We start from the raw sequence: 17,630 nt of genomic DNA on the forward strand, positions 1-17,630 counted from the left end.
GCTGGTTCTTTATCCAGCTTGGCTCTTTGATCTCCAGGCTCTTGGCGCAAGTAATCACCAATCAGTGGCCCTCTCCTCAGGGCATAGCTTCAAAAGGCTGGGGTTTTGCATAATTGGGGTTGTGTAATTTGCATTACCCACTCCCCAGGGATTCCCCAGGAAACCCACTTAGCAGGGACCTTCCCCAAAGTGCAGGCATGTTTCAGTCTAATAGTTTGAACAACTCACACTTGCGAGGTCTCACATCTGCTCTTTTTCAATTTCCCTGCTTTGAATGCTTGCTGGGATTACAGGTTTGAATCATTTAAAAACCAGAATAAATAGAGTTCAATACAAGTAGAGTAACTGTTTAACTGCCTGTCAGGGATAATTCTCTAGGACAGGCCTGCACAACTCGTAAAGCGGCGAGGGCCATATTACTCCAAAGAAAACAGGTGAGGGCCGAAACCCCCTGAGCGCCGCCAACCCCCCCCCAGTGCCACCCAGCCCCCCTGAAACACAACACACACACCCCAGCGCCGCCGAAACACACACACAGACTCCGCGCCACCTGCCCCACGGAAACAAACCCTCCTTCCCCAGCGCCGCTCCACTGAAACAGCAGTATTGAACCTCGGAAATATGTTATAGCAGGCCCCTAAGATAGTATAATTAAGGTAAAAGAAAAATGTCTTTTTGCTAGAAGTAGAATAAGATCTTCCCCCCACTTTGTAATCAATTGCCCTGTTGAATGAATGAGGTGTGAATAAGGAAGGCGTGGAAGGCAGGCACTTCCAGACATCTGCAACCCTTGGAGAGGGCTGGGCCGGCTCTAGGATTTTTGCTTCCCCAAGCAAAAAAAAATGTGGCCGCCTCCCCTTTCTTTTTTGTGCCCTTCTGCCCTCGGCCCCACCCCAACTCCACCCCTTCCGAACCCCTTCCCCAAATCCCCAGCACCGCCTCCTCCCCCGGCGTGCCACATTTCTCCCCCCCATTGCTTCCTGCGGCCCCCCCGTGACCTCCCGTCCTAGCTCACCTACGCTCCGCCTGCTCCCCCAGGCGTGCCGCCGCTCTGCTTCTCCCCCCCCAGCGAGGGAGGGCGGAGAAGCGGAGCAGCAGCACGTTCAGGGGATCAGGCGGAACAGAGGTGAGCTAGGGTGGGGGGGTGCAGGAAGTAACGGGGGGGGGGTAGAGCAACCACTCCTTGCTCCAGCTCACCTCCGCCGCCTCCCCCGAGTGCCCCGCCGCTTGGCTTTTCCTCCCTCCCAGCCTTGCTGCGCTAAACAGCTGTTTTGCGTGCAGCAAGCCTGGGAGGGAAGGGGGAGAAGCGGAGCAGCGGCGGTGCGCTCAGGGGGGCAGGCGGAGGTGGAACGGAGGCAAGCTGGGGCGGTGAGGGCACTTTTTCCCCATGCCCTGGAGTCAGCACCTAAGATGGCCGGTGCCAGAATGCCGCCCCTAGAAATGTACTGCCCCAAGCACCTGCTTGTTTTGCTGGTGCCTGGAGCCAGCCCTGGGAGAGGGGATGGGAGCCAGACCTGATCAGTAGAACAGGTCAGTCACCAATTCGCCGCCCGCCTCCTCAGCCCCCCTCCCCCGGCTCGCCTACTCACCCCCCGCCACTGCCTGCTTGCTCGCCTCCTCAGCCCCCCACCCACCCCGGCTCTCCTATTTACCCCCCGCCACTGTCCGCCCACTCGCCTCCTCAGCCCTCCACCCGGCCGGCTCGCCTACTCATTCCCCGCCACTGCCCGCCCGCTCGCCTACTCAGCCCCCCTCCCTCACCCGCCACTTGCCTACTCACCCCCACGCGGGCTGCACAGTGAACCCATCTACTCAACCCCCGCGGGCCGCACAGTGAGCCCACGCGGGCCGCATGCGGCTCCCAGGCTGCATGTTGTGCAGGCCTGCTCTAGGAGGTGTTATCTGCAACACTGTATGTAGGAACTAGTTTGATATCATCTGATCTTTACCCTGATGGTGTGCCTCTAAGGTATGTCTACACTGCAGCTGGGAGTGGGCTTCCTTGAACTTGTGTGTGCAGAAGAGCACCTGAGATTGCCCTTCACCGCCTCCTGCGAGAGGACAGGAAGGGAGGGGCATCCGAAAGCAGGCAGGGTCCTGGCCCAGGGACAATCAGTGATAGCAGTAGCAGGGCAGACTTGGCTGGGGCCAGCTCAGCAAAGCAGCTGGAGCAGCCAGGGCTCCGCTCCTGGTTCCTTTGCTTTTCTTTGAGCATGCTGAGCTTGCAGTGCACTGACTCATCTGCACATGGGACTGGGCTGGACAGCTGCTTTCAGCCCCCCTCCCACTGGCCTCTCCCTCACAGCACCAGAGAACGGGCTTTGGCTTTCCCATAATGGAGAGGCAGGGAAAATTAACCCCATGAGGCCGGCGTCCGGGAACATTCCTTCCGCAGAGGGGTGGTGGGAAGTGAGGAGTACAGGCAGAACTGGGGGGCAGGACTGGAATAGCAGGTGGAAGTGAGGAGCACAGGCAGAGCTGGGGGGCAGGACTGGAATAGCAGGGGTAAGTGAGCGGCACAGGCAGAGCTGGGGGGGCAGGACTGGACTAGCAGGGGGAAGTGAGCAGCACAGGCAGAGTTGAGGGCAGGGGACAGGTCTGGAATGCAGGGACGCTTCAAGCCAGGACTGAGGAACATCGGCAGAGCTCGGTTGGGCAGGAGCAGACCAGCAGGGGAGCTGTGCGGTGAGATAAAATAAATAAATTAATGGAGATATCCTATCTCCTAGAACTGGAAGGCACCTTGAAAGGTCATCAAGTCCAGCCCCCTGCCTTCACAAGCAGGACCAAGTACTGATTTTGCCCCACATCCCTAAGTACCCCCCTCAAGGACTGAGCTCACAACTGTGGGTTTAGCAAGCCAATGCTCAAACCACTGAGCTATCCCTCCCCCCAGATAACAGTGTATGGGGAAGTTGGCATGGTGTTTGCCTGGGGTGTATTTGGCTCTGTTGTTAGTTATTCCATGTCATTCATTCACTACACTCACCCCATTTCTTTTTTTAAAGAAAAGACAATGACAGCGTTTTTGGGGAAGAACCTCCACAGCTGCACATTTACCAGCCACCTGGGTTCCAGCCAGGAGTGCCAATGGAAACCCATCCTGACTTTCCCTGGCCTGGGGGCGCACACCCCGCAGGGCAGGGGGAGGCTGTATCGCACGGCTGCTGGAGGATATTCCAGCCATTTTGGGGCATTGGAGCTGACCTCTTGTTCTTGCTCTGCTTGTTTAAATGTTTGCTTCGAGGCCCAGGCTGGGAGGTCAGAGGGCAGCCAACACATCACATATTTTCTACAAAACCGGTAAGCTAGGGTGACCAGACATCCCGATTTTATCGGGACTGTCCTGATATTTCCTTGTTTGTCCCGCGTCCCGACCGACGTGCGGTCGGGACACTGGACAAACAAGGAAATGCCCCGAGCCTGGAAGTGCTCGCACACACACCGCCGCCCCGACTCCGCACCCTCCTCCCCCGATTGGCTCCCGCCCCGAATCCCCACCTCTTCCCCGGGCTCACCATTCCCCCTCCCTTCGCAAGCGCTGGAGGGAGGCCCGGGAGACGCAGGGGAAGCGCAGGGCCGGGGTGAGTAACAGTCCGGCCTGGCCCCGAGCAGGCAGGACCCAGTTGGGTGGTTGGGAGAGGAGGGGGGCAGCCCGCGGGGCTAGGCGGCGGCTGTTGTTGTCCCCCCGGGCAGCGGGACTCGGGAGCAGCCGCTGCTGCAGCTCCCACTGCCGCGGGGGGAGGAAGCGGCCATGGCGTTCGGCTGCGGATCTGGCGCCCCCAACCCCCCGGGCCTGCTGCAGGGACCCAGCAGCGCGTACGCTGGGCCCAGCCCCTGGCCAGCGTCTGGGCTGCTGCCCAGCTGGTGCTATCCCGCGGCGGCCCCGGGGCAGAGGCATCGGCCGCCCAGCCCTGTTAGTTCCCCTGCGGGACGGGGGGGCTGGGGCCTGCTGCCCCCACTCCGGGGCCGCCGCGGGATAGCACCAGCTGGGCAGCAGCCCAGACGCGACTGGCCAGGGGTTGGGCCCAGCGTGCGCGCTGCTGGGTCCCCGCAGCAGGCCCCGGCTCGGAGGGTTCAGGGGTGCCAGAGCTGCAGCCGCGGAGCGCCATGGCCGCTTCCTGCCCCCGCGTCCCGATATTTGTCTTGGGTGATCTGGTCACCCTACGGTAAGCAGCTCATCTCTGCGAGCACAGACTGGGGTCTGCTCCCCTACGGCTCCTAGGGACTGGCTGCCTTTACGTTTAAAGCGCTTGTGTGATGAAGTGGGACTGTTCTTAATGTAAGGTTACTGTGATGGGTTGGATCACAGAAACCCCCTTGGGAGCTGCCACCAGATGTGCAAAGACTACCTCTGCTTCTGTTTTCCCTGTCAGCTCAGGACTCCAGCACCCTGTCTTGCTGAGCCAGCCACTCCTGTCTGGCTCTAACACAGATCCAGGGTCTGAATCACTTGTCCCAAAGCTGCAGGTTTACCTGAAAACAGCTCACAGTAGTGTGCTTGTCTTTAGCACTCAGATGCCCAACTCCCAATGGGGTCTAAACCCAGATAAATCCGTTTTACCCTGCATAAAGCTTATGCAGGGCAAACTCATAAATTGTTCGCCCTCTATAACACTCATAGAGAGATATGCACAGTTGTTTGCTCCATCAGGTATTAATACATACTCTGAGTAAATTACTAAATAAAAAGTGATTTTATTAAATACAGACAGTAGGATCTAAGTGGTTCAAAGTAGTAACAGACAGAACAAAGTAAGTCACCAAGCAAAATAAAATAAAATGCGCAAATCTATGCCTAATCAAACTGAATACAGATAATCTCACCCTCAGAGATGCTTCAGTAAGTTTTTTCTCAGACTGGACACCTTCCAGGCCTGGGCACAATTCTTTCCCCTGGTACAGCTCTTGTTGCAGCTCAGGTGATAGCTAGGGGATTCTTCATGATGGCTCCTCTCTCCTCTCTGTTCTCTTCCACCCCTTTATATATCTTTTGCGTAAGGCGGGAACCCTTTGTCCCTCTGGGTTTCCACCCCCCCCTCACTGGAAAAGCACCAGGTTAAAGATGGATTCCAGTTCAGGTGACATGATCACATGTCACTGCAAGACTTCGTTACTCACTTGCCAGCACACACATATACAGGAAGACTCACAGGTAAAGACAGCCATCTGCAGACAATGGGAGTCATCAAGATTCCAAACCATCATTAATGGCCCACACTTTACATAATTACAATAGGCCCTCAGAGTTATATTTTATATTTCTAGTTTTAGATACAAGAGTGGTACATTTATTGGATGATCACACTCAGTAGATTATAAGCTTTGTAATGATACCTTACAAGAGACCTTTTGCATGAAGCATATCAGTTACATTATATTCACTTTTTACCATATTTTTCTAAAGCTATCCCAGTTACATTATATTCACTTATTATCATGTTTTTATAAAACCATATAGACTGCACAACGTCACATTTACCATATTTCCACAATGAAAAAAGAGGACATGTGCGGGGGGGGAGCCCCGCTCTAGCCCCGCCCCCACCCTGCCCCGCCCCCATCCACTCCCTCCCACTTTCCACCCCCTGACTGCCCCCCTCAGAACCCCCAACCCCCCCCCGCTCCTTGTCCCCTGACTGCCCCCTCCTGGGACCCCTGCCACTGACTGCCCCCTAGGATCCCACCCCCTATCTAAGCCTCCCTGCTTCTTGTCCCCTGACTGCCCCCTCCTGAGAACCCCCCTCCCTAACTGCCCCCCTAGGACCCTACCTGTCCCCTTACTGCCCCGACCCTTATCCACACCCCCACTCCATATTCACACCCCCGCCCCCAGACAAACCCCCGGGACTCCCACGCCCTATCCAACTGCTCCCCGCCCCCTGACAGGACCCCCAGAACTCCTGACCCATCCAACCCCCTCTGCTCCCTGCCTGCCTCGACCCCTCTCCACACCCCTGCCCCCCTGACAACCCCCCCAGAACCCCCAACCCATCTAACCCCCCCTGCTCCCTGTCCCAACCCTCTCCACACCCCTGCCCCCCTGACAACCCCTCCCGAACTCCCGACCCATCCAACCCCCCCCGCTCCCTGTCCCCTGACTGCCCCCACTTCTCCAACTTCCTGACCCCCTTACCGTGCCGCTCGGCTTAGAGCAGGTGTCTGGCTCCGTGCCCCAAGGAGCGCCCCGCCCTGCCTGAGCGCTGCTGAGCGGCGTGCTGAGGCTGTGGAGGAGGGGAGAAGCGGGGGAGGGGCTCTGGCCACCGCTGCCAGCCCTGCCGCCGCGTTCCCTCACAGGCGCACAGCCCCGACCCCCAGCGCTGCTGGGTGGCGTGCAAAGGCTGTGGAGGAGGGAGGAAGCGGGGGAGGGGCTCTGGCCGCCGCTGCCAGCCTCGTCGCCGTGTTCCCTCACCGGCGCACAGCCCCGCCCCCCAGTGCTGCCGGGCGGTGTGCTAAGGCTGCAGGGGATGGTGGGAGCTGGGAAGGGGTTTTGGCTGCCGAGGCCCCAATGCGAGCGGCGCTCGGCTGCCCTGTCAGCCACTTTTCGGTCGATAAATAGCCGACCAGGGGGAAATCCCGGACATTTTTAGATTTTTAGAAATCCCCCCCGGACTGCTATTTAAAGAGCGAAAAGCTGGACATGTCCAGGGAAATCCGGACGTATGGTAGCCCTATCTTAATGTTTCCTCTGAATACTGTGTGGGTGCCTCAGTTTCTGGCCAACCTTCTGTCGCCTAGCAACTAATGGCCAGGTCCTTCCCCCCTGCAAGGGGATGCTAAAGGGGTGGGAGAACAAAGAAGTCAGGTGATCTCCTGGCCCGGGAAAGGAACTCAGAAGAGAAGGAGCGGCTGGAGGGGGTTTCAGTTTGGAGCTGGCTGGGGACGGGGAGTGAGTACAGACTGGCTTGCGGGACTCCAGAATGGACCCGGCGGAGGGATCCAGTTCTCTGGACCTACAAGCTCTGTTTTAGACCATGTTCCTGTCATCTAATAAACCTCTGTTTTACTGGCTGGCTCAGAGTCACGTCTGACTGCGAAGTGGGGGTGCGTGCACGACCCTCTGGCTTCCCCAGGACCCCGCCTGGGCAGACTCGCTGTGGGAAGTGCATGGAGGGGCAGAGGATGCTGAATGCTCCAAGGTCAGACCCAGGAGGTGAAGCTGTGTAAGCTTCTTGCCCTGAGGACAGTCTGCTCCATGGGAGAGGAGGCTCCCCAAAGTCCTGACTGGCTTTGTGGGGAGCAGCTCCAGAGCATCGCCCGGGGACTCCGTGACAGCTTGTCTTTGACAATCTGTGTGCCCAGTCACTTCAATGGGCGTGGGGAGAGAGGAAAAAACGGGTGCCTTGCTCTGCTGCTGTTATACGGCCAATGCCAAGGGACTCGCGTCTCAGCCTCCAGACCAGAACCTCAGTGCAGGAACCCGCAGTAAAAGCACGAGAGCTTAAAGGTACCTTGCTTTTCTGAAAGGGTGAGTTCAGGCTGAAGGGCTGTCAATCAGATTGCAGCTTTTCAACTCAGCCAGTGCACAGCACTCATTACGTTACAACAGCCTCCATCAGACAAACTGGTTGGAGGCAGAGTCAGAAGTCCTGAGTTCTAGTTCCACATCTAGCAGGCTTTGTCTAGGGCTCAAGAGCATAGCACTGGGAGCCAGAACTCCTGGGTTCTGTTCCCAGCTCTGCCACCAACTAGCATGACCCTGGGCAAGCCTGTTAGCTTATCCGAGCCTTCTCTTCCCTGCCTGTAAAGTGGGTAGATTGACAGGGCAGCTGAGATAACAAATGTCTGTAAAGTGCTTTGAGAGCATTGGGTAAGCAGTGCGAAGTCTCATTACTAAGCAACAGTGACAGTAAAAACAAAGTCAGTGTCTTCAACCCTACAGTGGAACCAGCACCTGCCTTTTCGGAGTCTTTGGTTCTGATTAAATGCTTGGCCTTCAGCAGCACAATTCTTTCCTCCTGCAACCATGTATCTATTCTGTCATTTCAGTCTCTTAACTAGTAGGTTGAATTCAAGCTCTGCAGCAGAACCTTGCTCTCCCATTTGAACAGTCATGATGGAATGACAATTGAGGCACACAAATGAAATCTTAAGTGCAGTTTCAGAAACACACATGCACTTCCATTCTGGACCAGGGTAACAAGAGGACTGGATCCCATGGCTAAGAACATGAAATTGCCCAGATTGCTGGAAACGACCTCTGGAATCTCTCTGATCTGCCATATATGGCTGCTAATGGGGAATCCGAATTATGAGAAGGACCCAGAGAGCCAAGTGGCCTCACAGGAAAGAGATGGAAGTATCTTTAGGGGAAGTGAAGAAGATAAAGTTTAGTATGAAACTGATCAAGTGGAAAAGAGAGGGAGCACCATTGTTAAATCTCTGCATGGCTGATAAACAACCTGCTTTTTCACAAGTACTTGGGGACTGTTGTTTACAGTTAGAGTTCTGCGGCATCTGGATAGAAACACACACTGTATAACACCACAGAAATATCTGATTGTTCCCATACGGGATCAGATAAAAACCAGAGGATGTGACAAAAACTGACCACTAGAGATCTCTGGAGATTCTCCCAGAAACTAGAAGTGGAGAAAATGCCTGACTGAGCACGGAACTGAGTGTATACAGGGCAAGTTGTATGAACTCCCCTGCCTCTCCTAGAGGTGGTTCTTTCCCGGAGTGAGTGGGAGTGTACATGTGCTGGGAGTGTGGCCAGGAAGCTTAGTGGGATGCCTGCCTTACTGTATCTACGCTGTGCATGGAGTACTTCATTCACCACAACTGTCAATCAGCAGCTCACACCAGTGCCCCCCTCATGCCCTTAGTCCATGCAGGACAGGGCACATACAATGAGCTTCTAAACTTATTTCCCAAATGTTTCCCCTTTTGGCAATAGTGCACAGGCAAAGCAGAGGTGCACATTGGTGCATCATATGCAAAGATAAAAAGCCAGCTGTTTCGGCCTCCAGTGCATAAAGCCTTCGGTGGGCCAGGATGCAGAGAACAAAGTTCTCCTAAAACCCCATCTGTTGGGGCTGTAGGGCCGAGTGGGGCGCAAAATCTGCTCTTCAGCACAATGGAGCAAAAGCCGAAGGGCATGTTCCTTAGCTGCAAGGCTCCTGCTTCCTAAGAGAGTTCCAGGAAAATTACTTATCAAATAGATTAAGTGTCCACAGTACATGCCTTGGCACAGTCCTATTGAAATCCCTGGTGCTATTCAAGTGTATCAGAACGTGGCCTAGGGAGATTGTTTCCTGTGTTTTTTGGAAGCAACACATGTTCTTTCTACTCTGTTTTGAAAAGAGAACCCCTCATTTCCCACCCAGTGCTTCCTCCTCAAGATGGGACACTGGGGTATAAAAGCAAGAGGCACGCTTTGAAGATGGAAGGTTTTGCATTGCAATCAAACACCTTGGCCCGTGGACTCGTTACTAATTCAGGCAACTTGCAGACAGCAACACTGTCTTGTGTAAAGCATTTCTGGACATGCTGGAGCTCTCGCCTGTTCCTACTGCACTGCTGGGATGCTAGCAGAGTTACAGGCCGCCTTCCTCCTCTCTGGAAAGCATCCAGCAACTAGATACCAAACGCTTGAGCTTTAGAAAAACAAAACTGCCCAAACTAACATCAATAGAAATGTTTTCACGATTTAGGGTTTTTACTGAAATAAAGACAGTGGGAAAGAGGTTGGGATTTCAGTGCTCCTTTCGGGTGACATAAATTCCCAGATACCTTAGCATCCTTCCAGAGAGTAGGAAGGAGTTACACCAGATTGACTAGGAACAGACAGAGAAACTCACCACTCAGATTCCCTCTCCGGGCTGAGTGAGGTACAAAAACCAAGCAAACAGCCTCAGTGGTAAAAGTGACAGAGGGTTTAGAAATAAACAATGGAGATCGGGGAATGTGCACAGTGACTTGGACCCCTTCCGTTTGAAAAGACTGAGTTAGTAACAACGGCAAGGAGATTGGACTAGTTCAGATCTATACTCTTTGTCTTGATTGCCAGCCTTAAGAAAGCAAGCACTTCACATCTGCAGACAAGGGATATTAACCCCACCCTAAAGAGGAGCAGCTGCCTGGGCCCCACTGTACTTTCTGATTACATCATACACAGGACTGACACAGGGCTTTTATATTACAAGTTTGTTGCAAAAGAAACTCCGCCCCGAGGACCCCGTCTGACGCCCTGGGCGCTGCGACACCACATTTAAAACCACAACAAGGCAGGAGTTAGAGCATAAACCCTGTAAAGCAGCAGCATTCTCCTCCCTGCCCCCTCACCCTGCTCCTTCCAAGCTATGTGACTCATACAGTGCAACACCCCCAGCACACTCCGCTTTCCCCCCCGAAACCCACCTTCCCTGCCCCCTCCCCAAACACCTGCTCAAACAGATGGGCTTGGCAGTGAGCCTGACAGACCTACAGACTGAGGCTATTTCAGACCCTGGGAGCCGGAGAATTCCAAAGGAGGGGACCCTGGCAGAGAGTACTCTGCCTGCAGACCCTGCCTGTTACAACAAGGGGATTGAGTTCAATGGCCTCTGCTGCTGACCGAACTGCTCGGGCAGGGAGGCAGCTCCACTAGGCCAGTCCCAGGCCACCTAGGGCTTCAAGGATCAAACCCAGCAACTTAATCTCCAGCCAGAAGCCGGGAGGCAGCCCAGTGAGGATTAAGGAGCTTTAATAACACATGCAGCCCTGAGAGGTGCCGCATAGCACGAAGGTGCTGCATTCCACACCAGTTGAGGATGGATTTAGACTGTTCTCAGTGATACCTGATGACAGAACAAGGAGTAATGGTCTCAAGTTGCTGTTGGGGAGGTTTAGGTTGGATATTAGGAAATACTTTTTCACTAGGTGAAGCACTGGAATGGGTTACCTAGGGAGGTGGTGGAATCTCCTTCCTTAGAGGTTTTTAAGGTCAGGCTTGACAAAGCCATGGCTGGGATGATTTAGTTGGGAATTGGTCCTGCTTTGAGCAGGTGGTTGGACTAGATGACCTCCTGAGGTCCCTTCCAACCCTGATTTTCTATGATTCTATGAGTTCAAGGTTGCTGGATTGACCCCAAAAGCAGCCCCACCCAGAAGCATGAGGAGAGATTAATAAGCCTGGGACTTTTCAGCTTGGAAAAGAGATGACTAAGGGTGGATATGATAGAGGTCTATAAAATCATGACTGGTGTGGGGAAAGTAAATAAGGAAATGTTATTTACTCCTCGTAACACAAGAACTAGGGGCCACCAATTTCAATTAATAGGCAACAGGTTTAAAACAAACAAAAGGAAGTATTTTTTCACAGAACGCACAGTCAACCTGTGGAACTCCTTGACAGAGGATGTTGTGAAGGCCAAGACTATAACAGGGTTCAAAAAAGAACTAGATGCATTCATGGAGGATAGGTCCATCAATGGCTATTATTCAGGATGGGCAGAGATGGTGTCCCTAGCCTCTGTTTGCCAGAAGCTGGGAATGGGCGATGGGTTGGAGCACTTGATGATTACCTGTTCTGTTCATTCCCTCTGGGGTACCTGGCATTGGCCATTGTCGGAAGACAGGATACTGGGCTAGATGGACCTTTGGTCTGACCCAGTATGTTCTGTTCTTATGTTAAGCATTGCACTAATTCGTCTCCAGGTGATAAAGGCTTGGGTCATGGGAGCAAGCCCCATCCATAAGAAATGGTCGCAACCTCCTGGAGGGACACAGGTGGTATAAGCCGAACTGGTCATGGCTACAATGTGATCATCCGCCAGCAGCAGAGGATCCACCACCATGCACACATGTATGCAGAAAGTGACATTGCGCCTATGCTTGCAAGTGGCTTGGCCTCACAACTGACACACTGTGCGATTTTGACATGGAGCAGCGGTGACTTGACGCTGACTGCAAAGCCAAGTGTGGTGATCAGAGCCAATCCAGAGACATCCTGGTCATGACTCCACCGCCGTCTGAATATTCACCCGCAGAACTAGTGAAGGACAGAGCCACACACGTGCAGCTGCCAGCCCTCCTCCTCTCTCTCCAGTTTCCCACAGCCCTGCCTGATTCCCCGCTCCTTGCCCCAGTGAATGAGAACCCAGCCCTCCTATCTCCCTGGTCCTCCTGCAGGCAAGGACACAGCAGCAGGTGCATTCCCTCCCTTGCCAGGCAGCTCTCCTGTGCGGTACTGGCAACCTCCACACCCAGCATCCCCGCCCCCAGCTGCTGAGGCTGCTCCAAGCCGGTCACCTGCCTTTATAGGAAGAAACTTCTGAATCTCCTCTGGCCCAAGCTGGGTTAGACTGCTAAACTCACAGGGCATCCTCTGCTCACCCTTGCCAGCTGAGGTCAATCTCACTTGGTTGGCTGGAATTAAATGCAGCGTATCACAGTTTTGATGCAAGAAATACTCAGTGAAATTCTCTGACCTGTGCTAAGCAGGACATCAGAGTAGATGACCATAATGGCCCTTAGCCTTAAAATCTATTAATCTGTCAACGCTTTGCCTCAGAGTTTGTACCCGAGATGAAGGATTTTTGGCCTTTGTTTCTGCTTGCCCTGGTAGCTTTTTTAATTATAATACTAGTGTCTGCAACACAAACATGTCTCAAAGGCCAACTCTGAAAACTTTGGTTTGCTCTCTGCATACAGGAAACAAGCTGCAGGATCCTGGCAGCTACTTCCCTTGGCTCCATGCAGAGCCCTCCAAAGTAGCAACAAAGAGCACATGCAAGAGAATGCGGAAAACACAAGATGCACAACCTTTGCCAAAGGGCCTGAAGAAAGTGCAGAGTCTACAGAGGGAATGCGCTTGACACAATTTTAAGAAGTATTTTCAAAGAAACCTTTACAAGCAAATCTTAAATGAGCGTATTTAAACTTGTCCAAAACACACTGCCCATTTCTGTCCCAACACAGACATCTATGCCAAAACTTACCATTTGAAAGTGAAAATAAAAGCACTACAAAAACAAACCCGCCAGTACAGCTCCAATGCAGAGGTGATCAGATGGGGGCACACAGGACAAATAGGGTACAACTTGTCATTTTAAGCAGCAGCACAAGACTCCAGCAAAAATCCATCCTCCTTAGTAGAAGAGAGCCCTCAGCTACAGGTTGAATAGCTAAAGATGGACACACCTTAGGGAGTCTTTAAAGAGAGTGATTTAGATTGGGCGTTGTCTATGGGAGAAGTTTATCTCTATATCCCACACCAGGGCTTTGGGACAACCAGAGAAGCAACCCGCCCCACAAAATCCAGCCCAGGCTTTATGCTGCATCCGGTGCATGGCAAGATGGGCTGCATGGATGCCCAGCAGTGCAGACAGAGTATTAACACTCAGAACTACAATACACACCTTGGTGTGGAGTCACTAGCAGTGCTTTGATCTAAGGAGCTCCCTGTACTGCATTCATTTGGCCAGCAGCCTGGAAAATGCCCAGTATTTGGACAACTGTCAAAGAAAGGCAGGATTCAGATTGCTGCTGTTGCTCTGTCCTCAGCCCACCCTCACTAGGCCTTGCTTCTGCACCGGGTGAGACATGCCCGGGGTCCTGGGTATGTTACGGGGCAGGACAAGGCGCCGGATAGTGACGGAACGCCTGTGCGTCTCTCTCTTCCATGTAGTGAGACACTTGACATCACATGAAGGCAGGTTGGGGATTTGGCGGGCGTAAGCCAAGACGTGAATCGGAATCGTCAGTGTAAGTGTAGCAGTTGCCCACTGAGATGGTGTTGCCAGCATGATGGATGGGTGCCAGGTGCTAGCATGAGAGGCAGGCACAAAGTCTGAGCATAGCATGTACCTGTGCAAGGCCCAACGCAGCTCCACTGCAGGTGGGGAAAGAGCAGATGGGGCTTTGCAGGCCCTGCCCCTCCTGGAGATGAGTGGCGGGTGTCCTGCCAATCTCCCAGAACAGGGTGTGTGGGTGTTCTGGGCGTGTGCCAGTGTGACAGAGCACACAGCGGATCTACGTGGCAACCGACACACTAACAGAGAAACACTGGGCTGTACCCACTGCTCGCTCTGCTCCCAGCACCAGCAGCTTTGCCTGATTGCAAGGGCTAGGATGCCCCAGAGCTGCCTTGCGCAATGCTCTGTCACTGTACTCAGATTTTACTAGGGCTACGCTTGAGCCCTCAGGCGATTTCCTTCCCGGCGGGGCTGAGCCAGGGGCTAAGGGTCCAGTCCTGCCCCCACATAAATCATGGGGAGTTTTGCTACCTCCAGCGCTGCCACTTCCTCTGCTCAAAAAACACCCATCAACACCCCTCGTAAACAAGCCCCCCACCCCGACCATAGTTGAGCTTTCACTACAAAAAGGGGAAGGGTGAGAGAGACAACTAAGCCCATTAGAGACTTTGCTATTGCTACATCAGACACAGAAGGTGCTCAGATACAACAGCAGGGGTGGGCAAACTATGGCCCGGGGGCCGCATCCGGCCCTTCAGACCTCTTAATCCGGCCCTCGAGCTCCAGGCAGGGAGTGAGATCGGGCGCTTGCCCTGCTCTGCGCGAGCCATGGCTCCATGAGGGGGCAGCCAGGGGGCTCCACACGCTGCCTCTGCCCCAAGCACCACCCCTGCAGCTCCCATTGGCTGGGAACTGAGGCCAATAGGAGCTGCAGGGGCGGCGCCTGCAGATGGGGCAGCCCGCAGAGCTGCCTGGCTGCGCCTCCGCATAGGAACTGGAGGGGGGACATGCCACTGCTTCCGGGACCTGCTTGAGGCAAGCGCCACCCAGAGCCTGCACCCCAACCCACTCCTGCATCCCAACCCTTCCCACCCTCCAAACCCCTCCGTCCCAGCCCAGAGCACCCTCCTGCACCTCCAACCCCTCATACCCAGCTCCACCCCAGAGCCTGCACCCCCAGCAGGAGCCCTCACCTCCTCCCACACCCCAACCCCCAATTTTGTGAGTATTCATGGCCTGCTATACAGTTTCCATACCCAGATGTGGCCCTTGGGCCAAAAAGTTTGCCCACCCCTGTACTACAGCCACAACAGGTGATAGGGTAAATTCTTAGGACAATCAGACAGAGACTTCAAGGAGCCCATTCCCCACAGGATAGCTGCCCATGGCAGCTCAGCAGGGATCTGGTTAGTATACAGAAATAATCATAAAGCCAGATCCAGATGAAGGCGACATCAGGAGCAGCCCCTTCCTGGAGATCTGAACTGGATTGTGCAGTTGTTTTTAGCCACACCAGAGACAGTTCCAGTTTTTACATTAATCCCTTTACAAATTAAAGCAGGTTAAAAAATCTCAAAGCCACCAGAACGTGGCAGCTTTGCTCCAACAGAGACTATGGGTGAAGCCAGGACCAGGCCAGGAAGCCTCACAAAGGGCTAAGTGCCAAAGCCCTGAGTACTAGGTCTAGGGAAGAAATGACAACCAGCCCCTCCCCAGGAGGCCACAGGTGCCTCCGCCATGCTGCATGCAGCTGTACCCCTTCGGACCCAGGCACACCCCTGCGTCACCCCCGTGCCCAGCACCACCAGGGCTCAGCAATGCCCACGAGTCCTGCGTTCAGGACAGCCACACCGTCAGCCCGGGGAACCTTCAAAGAATAGCCCCTTGGCAGGGGACGTGTGGATCCAGCTGGATCCCGCACTCCAAGGGGCAGAGAGGGACCGAGCTGGGACACGAGCTGGCGGCAGCTCTGCCCGGCCAAGTTGGAAGAGAAACCCATTCCCCAGCCGAAGGAGAACCGGGGGGCGGGGGACGCGGAGAGGAGAAGGGAAGTTGCTTTTAAAGGGAAACAGCTCCCGAGAGAGAGGAGGAAAGGCGAGGGGGGGCTCGGGTCCAGGGCGGTGGCTGGGGAGGGGCAGTCGGAAGGCTGGGGGCGCGCAGCAGGAGCCTCCCAGTCTCTTACCTGGCGCTCGTGGGTGAGGGCGCCCGTGCAGCAGCCCCTGCAGGCGGCTCATGCGGTGGCGCAGCCGGCCGGCTCGGCGCCCTAGCGCCAGCAGGTGCCCCTCGATCTCGCCTAGTAGTGCTAGCGAGTGGCCGCACAGGTCGGCGAGCTGGCGGAGCAGGGTGAGCGAGGCCAGGCTGCAGACGTCCCGCAGCTCGGCCAGTTGCAGCGTGGCGCGGCTGGGGCAGAGACTGCGGGGCAGCACCGTGCGCCGGTAGAACGGCATGGTCAGGGCGCCGAAGCGCAGCGCAGCGCCCTGCCTGGCCGAGCCTCTGCGCGCAGCGCGGAGTCCAGGCTGCTCTGGCCGGCGGGGCTTCCCGAGCCAACCTCGCGGCGAGGGAGGGGTGTGGGCTGGCTGTAGCGCCGGGCCTGCCAGGCCGCTCCCTCCCCCGGCGCCGGGCGCGGGGACACTTGGGGGCGCGGCGCCAGGGAGCCCCTCTGCCGGAGGGGGGGGGGGTAGTGTTTGTGCCGCCCTTTGAGATCCGCGGAGACATGAGTGCTGTGCCCACTGCGCTCCGGACCAGCCGTGGGGTGGATGAGGCGCTTCCCAGCCTGGGACGGAGGCAAATGCCCGATCCTGCAAGCCCCTGCCGCAGCAGCACTCCCTCCCATTGAGCTCAAGCCAGAGAGGCTCCCTGTCTGTGCAAGTGCCTTCAGGATCGGGCCCTCAATAGGCAACTATCCTGCCCAGGGACGCAGCAGGCAGTGGCCCAGGTTGCAGGGGAAGTTTGCTTTGCCAGGACTTGACCCAGGTGGCTGTCCCTGTCCCCTCCTCCAGACCACTCTCTCTCCAGAGCCCCTACCCTGGTTCCAACATTGCTTTGGTGCTGTGCCAGATGCTACATGCAGACAGCCTCGCAGTGAAATTACAGGGACCCGATCCTGTGATACCTCCGTCCATACTGCTTATTGTTGTGATGAGTCCTATTGATTTTGCCTGGTGGTGGCTGCAGCATCGGGCCCTACTAGAAGACCACACAGGAGGGTGACAGGGTTTTTGCCTTGAAGGGCTCAGTGAAGAGTAGCTATGGGGGTAACTGGACACCAGGTGCCAGAAGGGAGGGGGATCAGATTTCTGTAACCCTGACTGTCTAGGAGCACTGTGTACAGGGCCATGTGCTGCCATCCTTCCTCACACTGTCCTGAGCTCACTCTGGGGACAGACCCCCAGGGAGTAGGGGCCCAGGGGAGTAGGGTCAGGCCTGGTGCCATAAGGAAGAGGGATTGGTGCAGAATCAGAGCACTCCTGTCATGGTATCCATGTGATTCCCTCCTCGGCGGTAAGTGATTTCCGCCTTCCTAGGGCTGTTTCCTTTCCAAGCATGGGTGGGTTTTGCGATGATACCAAGGAATCTGAAACAATACAAATAACATTAGAAAACCCTCAGCAACACCCCCGTCCTCCCTTTCAGATCCCACAGTCCTGGACTCCTTAGTGCACATCCTGTCAGGACAGCCTGATCCTGCAGACATGCCTGGCCTTCGGCTTTAGCCTTCCTCACATGTTCTAAATTCTTTCCCCTCCCTCCACTCTGGAAGGCATGTGCTAAGTGTGCTCCTAAATCCCTGGGCAGCCCTGCTCAGGTAGCCAGCACTAAGTTAAACCCACCTGGCTCCCTTTCCTGAACAGCTCCTTTCCCTTCTTTCTGTCCGTCTCAAGTTCTCTGTGGCTATCCTCCCTTTCTGTAGGGCTCACCCTGCTCCCTGCAGATGCTGTGGAGGGGATGGGG

General features: G+C 55.1%; 1 protein-coding gene across 1 annotated transcript in view; it reads right to left on the reverse strand.

Moving 5' to 3' along the window:
- NHSL2 (NHS like 2) overlaps nucleotides 1-16,170 on the reverse strand; it is a 167,252-nt gene extending 151,082 nt beyond the window's left edge. Inside the window, exon 1 of the mRNA XM_054039559.1 lies at nucleotides 15,862-16,170. Within this exon, the coding sequence (XP_053895534.1) occupies nucleotides 15,862-16,126 (265 nt within the window). The 5' untranslated portion in view covers nucleotides 16,127-16,170. The remainder of the gene's footprint in view (nucleotides 1-15,861) is intronic.
- Between the last annotated feature and the right edge of the window lie 1,460 nt (nucleotides 16,171-17,630).

The sequence above is a fragment of the Malaclemys terrapin genome, chromosome 9 (assembly GCF_027887155.1).
Source record: "Malaclemys terrapin pileata isolate rMalTer1 chromosome 9, rMalTer1.hap1, whole genome shotgun sequence".
Classification (NCBI taxonomy): Eukaryota; Metazoa; Chordata; order Testudines; family Emydidae; genus Malaclemys; species Malaclemys terrapin.